The sequence below is a fragment of the Rhinopithecus bieti genome, unplaced genomic scaffold (genome assembly GCF_001698545.2).
Source record: "Rhinopithecus bieti isolate Rb0 unplaced genomic scaffold, ASM169854v2 scaffold_5179, whole genome shotgun sequence".
In the NCBI taxonomy this organism is placed as follows: domain Eukaryota; kingdom Metazoa; phylum Chordata; class Mammalia; order Primates; family Cercopithecidae; genus Rhinopithecus; species Rhinopithecus bieti.
This window is the reverse complement of record NW_016804741.1, coordinates 1,364,462-1,369,480: the sequence shown is the minus strand read 5'-3', so window position 1 is coordinate 1,369,480 and position 5,019 is coordinate 1,364,462. Positions and strand designations below refer to the sequence as shown.

Genomic DNA, 5,019 nt, shown 5'->3' with positions numbered 1-5,019 from the left:
AATGAATACATACATGCATCTCTTAGGATATTCATGGAAAGGACATGGATTTTGTCATCAGACATGGCTTCAAATTGTAGCTCCATTCTGTGTACTGGCAGTTCAAACTTGGACAAGTCACTTAACCTCATTGAACCTTAGTTTTGCAGTTGCTGATAAGGATGATAATCTCTGACTGTTAGGATTAATAAAATAATGCATGAGATTACTGAGTATGATACTTTTCTCTCATTTGCTCTTAGTAAATGATTCCCATTCTTTATGGTCTCTACTTACATTTGACTGGAATTTAACTTTCTATTAGAGTTTTCGTAAATACCTTTATTTAGGTAAAGGCAGCTGGGACTCTTCTGAAATGAGATTCAGAATATAGGTATACTGAGAGCAGTTCAAATGGGAGATATACACTACTACTTCCTATCTCCATTTTTGGTATTCTAATTCTTTGGAATTCATAGGATTTTTTCCTCAAATTATAATTTTAAAAAAACGTTATGTTGTTCATAGTTTATGTTAATATTTCTTAAACTCCCTAACTTTAGATCTCTAGCCAATTCTTTTCAAAGTTAATTAAAGCATGAATTAAAATTTTGTATAATACTTCTCATACAGGAATATTAAATAAGAAAAAATGTACTTGATATTTCAACTTTTCCACCTGTTCAAAGATCTTTGGGATATGTAATCCATGGTCTGTAAGAATAAATGTAAACTTTAGTGCTATATAAACTATAGTCACTGTTTCATTTGTAGACTTTCCACCTTTAATAACATTTTATTGTGTAAATAAAAGCTTGACATACACTTTTTAAAACAAACTTATACATTAGAATTCATTTTACTTTCGATTTACACATTAATACATTTTTTAAAACTAGGTGCCACAGAAACAGAACAGGTTTGGAATACAATTTAGTATATTTTAAAATGAATTACATATATTTTTAAAGCATGAGCCATTTTGTTATTTGACAGTTATAGTTACTTTAATAGTTTCTATGGTACATGCATTTAAATCTGTAAATACCTGGTACATTCACAGTATTTGGTTTGATGAACTAATTAGTAAAAACTGTATTCAATCAATTGATAAATTAACTTTTTCTTTTATATTACAGGAAAACAACCAAAGTTTTAAGTAGCATTTTAAGAACAGATGAATTTGAAGAGACAGAATTATTCATTTTATAGTTTGGACATCTGCAAATGAGGTGGATCTAGCAACAATAACTGTAATGGACTGTGACAATTCAATTTATTCTTAATTTTGATGGTTGACTATTTGACTTCTCTAAAAATGAGAAAGAGCTATTTTAAACTATAAAAAATTTTCTAATCAGCTTCAGCCTTGCAGGAGGTTTCCTGCATAAATTGGGAAGTTACACTGGAAAGTAGGAATTTGGTTAGTGAAGTGGGAAGACTGTATATTTATAATTTGCGTACTACTTGGAATTCTTTGTTTTTCATCACTTGTAATAATGGAATGGAAATGTAAGCTGTAAAGACTCTCATATAAAATATTTGCTACAGTGTATATATGGTACATAATTTCTTGTTGCTTTTAGAGTTGCTTTTGTTGTTCTGCTTCCCACTGATTTCATACCAGCTCATGAATGGATCATTACAGTCTCTCCAGAGGCTTAGAATGATTCAGAATGTTCAATGCATAGTTCTTAATGACAGGAGGGAGAATTTTTAATGAGTATTTCTTTTCAGATATATGATTGGTCTCTAGGTTTTTGATAATAATATGGTCTTAAATTCATAATTACTAGCAGAGATTGATAATTTGGAAACAATGGTAGTGAATGAAACTGAAGTTGAAAAACAGCTGCTACTTATGTCACTAATCAGACCATATGAATAGCAGAAGTTGAGCAATTTCAAAGTGAAACTGATATTTTTTTTCCAAAAGAATTTGGACATTTGAAAATAATTGACGTACATTAAGTTTTAATTCTGTATTTTCTTATAACATATATGGATGAAGAATTTTTGGGTTTAAGTTTTTCATTCCTAGAAATTTTATACATTAAATCTCCTGCAATTTGTCACTCTGGATGTTACTGTTGTTAAAAAAAAAAAGAAAAAAAAAAAGGATTTCTTCCAGAAAAATCTGCTGATATATAGGTAAGTGTAAACTCTCCCTAATTCTATTTCCCATATCCCTAGGTCTATTGGCAAAAAGTTTGTTTCACTGAATTTTGAACTCCTAAAACCAGTACTTTTTCTTTTCCGCTGGTTTTTGAGCTTGTTTCCCAGATTCAAGCTTGTATTCCATGTTACGTTTCCTATCTTGGTCTTTTGGTGACCTCTTTTTTTTGTTTCTGTTTTTGTTGTTTTTACTACTTTGTTCTTTAGGAAAATGAGTTTTCAAATAGAAAAAAAAAATCTTTGTTAACTATAAACTTATTGTTTACTTTAAAATGTGATATTTATACTTAGGTCTCAGTTTTTTCTTTATTCTTTTTCTTTTTTTTTTTTTTTTTTTTTTCCCTACTTTCCTTTTCCACTGTAGGTTTCAGTATATATTTGTATGTGAATACACAACGCATACTGTTCACATACATACAACTCTCACAAACGTACACAAAATATATGTATAATTTGTATAAGATGGGGTCAGAATGACCATATAATTAATTGGTTTGCTTTATTATTTGCCCATTCTCAAGTCATTTTAATTCTTGTTTCAGAATATGATAGAGCTTATTCCAATTTGGAATCTGCAGACCCTTTCCATTCAGTACTGTTACTGAAAACAGAACCCTTTTAACAAGTAATACTACCATGCTACTTTGGAAACTGCCTAGTACCCAAAAGATTTGATATGCTTTTTGAATTGGATACTTAAATGGACCAACCAAAGCAATGTTTTGATTGGCTATAATTTGTATTTTTGAAACCATTTACAACAAGCATTCTCAAGAAGAGTTTGTATGTCAAAAGTCGTTTAGGTTTTAAAGTCCTTTGATATTTTCTTACTATATACAATCAGTCTGCAGAGACTGTTTTGTTATGTGTCTATTTGCCTTTGTACATATGTATAGCTTGTTTGAATAATCATTGTATATCTCCATTAATGTTGTTCTTTGCTTTGTATATAAATTAAAAGAGTTGACCCAGGTGTTGTTACACAGTGTCTGTCATCCTTAGAGTTGACCAGAGGCACACAAACACACATAAACACACACACACACACGTGTATACGTGTAATATATCAAAATTTACTACTTATTTCTAATAGAACTATGAAAGGATTTTAAAATTTTATTTCTATTGGATGAGAACTGAGAGTATACAAAGGTATTGGTAAAAGTTACTGTTTCATGAATTAGTTTGAGAAAATATTTTAGGTCAAATTTATATTTAAGAAATAAAATTTTATTAGTTCAATCTTCCTTTTTTCCTGAGTTTTCAAAGGGGAAAACTGGAAAATTTTACCTTATATTTTCCCCAAAGACTTATAGTTTCAAAGGAATTTATACTAGAAAATAACATGGCTATACATTTTTATATGTATTGTATTTTCATCAGCAGGGTTTATAACCAGGACAGATTTTATTATTAAAACGTTTAATTTCTGAGCTTGTTGAGCAGAGTATAGATAGTATACTATCTATAGATAGTTCTATAGGTAGATAGTTTTAGTCATTCTAGTGTTGAAATTGGAAAACAGATGTCTTCTGTCTAGTACTTTCCCTACTATTTTATGACTTCCGTAAGGTTTTGTGCTTGTTTCATATTTCTTATTTATTCATTTGAGTTAAAAGTTTATTTTCAAGTATTTTGAAATCATTGTTTACATGCAAATATATATTTTTCATAAGAAAAGTTAGTTATCTGTCACATACCAAAACTATATGCCATAAAACTTGAACCACATTTTCCCAAAGCAATAGTCTCTTCTTTCTTGATATATTTAACTTACATAACAAGGAATTATGATGCTAATAAATGACACAATGTTGCTGTATTACTAAATGGTACTCTAACTTATCACAGAATTGCTCACTTTTGAAAAACCAGTCTATAACCTGATACATTGATAGAGAGTCTATAGGTTACAGCCAAGGTTGTTTGATGCCTATATACTAACTTTTTAACTAATGCAAAGATAATAGTCATAGGGCTGTGAGTTGGGTTGGGGATGGAGTAGACATTGTTGGAAGAATAAACTTCACTCACAGAAAATCTGTTAAAAATCACAAAACGCTGGTTTAACCCTTTACAGTATACGACAGTTTACAAAATCTGCCCTATGAAGTAATACTCTAAAAGTTTCCACTTTATTTTTTCTTTATCATAGCAAATTCATTTTCACAATATTATTCCTTTATGTGTATGCTTTTTTCCACATATTAGGATTTTGTCACTAAAAGGTTTTAGGTTAGTTACAGTGTAGCAAAGCATTTAGCATTAAATATTGAGAATATTAGTGAACTTTGAAAATTGAGCTAAAATTCACATGAATCATAAAATTATAGAATAAGTTTTAAAAGAGTGCACTTAGTAAATATACCAAACAAAAATATACAGTAGATTAACAACCACAGATAATTTTCTAATTGACATTTTAGATAAGAACACCTGTTTTGCACTTGGAACAATAAGGAAAATGTCTAGGAACATCTAGTTGTTGTTCAGGATCCACCATGAAGCTGAAAAGAGAAAAACATTTTCTAAAATAATGAAAATAACTTACAGGGCAAAGAACATTCAAGGTGCAAATTATATCTAAAGAGACCATTCCCCTTACCTTTAGTCTGCATAATAACTTATCTTTCTAGTCACCATTTCCTGACTGTTTGAGGCAAGATTGAACTCTTCTTATGCACTTATATGTACCATATCTTTTGGCACTTTGTTGCAATCTAAAATTTTTTGTTCTAGGTGAATAGAACTTGTTTTGGCAGCATGATTATAAATGCCATGAAGCTAAAATCATGCTATTGTTGTTATTAGAATCTGCCCAACACTGGCAGTAGTTAGGCCATATATATATATATATATATATAT

The 5,019-nt window shown here is 29.7% G+C and overlaps 1 protein-coding gene across 1 annotated transcript in view; it reads right to left on the bottom strand.

The window, feature by feature from the left end:
- Window positions 1-759: 759 nt before the first annotated feature.
- NECAB1 (N-terminal EF-hand calcium binding protein 1) overlaps window positions 760-5,019 on the bottom strand; it is a 180,765-nt gene continuing 176,505 nt past the window's right edge. The window contains exon 14 of the mRNA XM_017870358.1: window positions 760-4,661. Within this exon, the coding sequence (XP_017725847.1) occupies window positions 4,633-4,661 (29 nt within the window). The 3' untranslated portion in view covers window positions 760-4,632. The remainder of the gene's footprint in view (window positions 4,662-5,019) is intronic.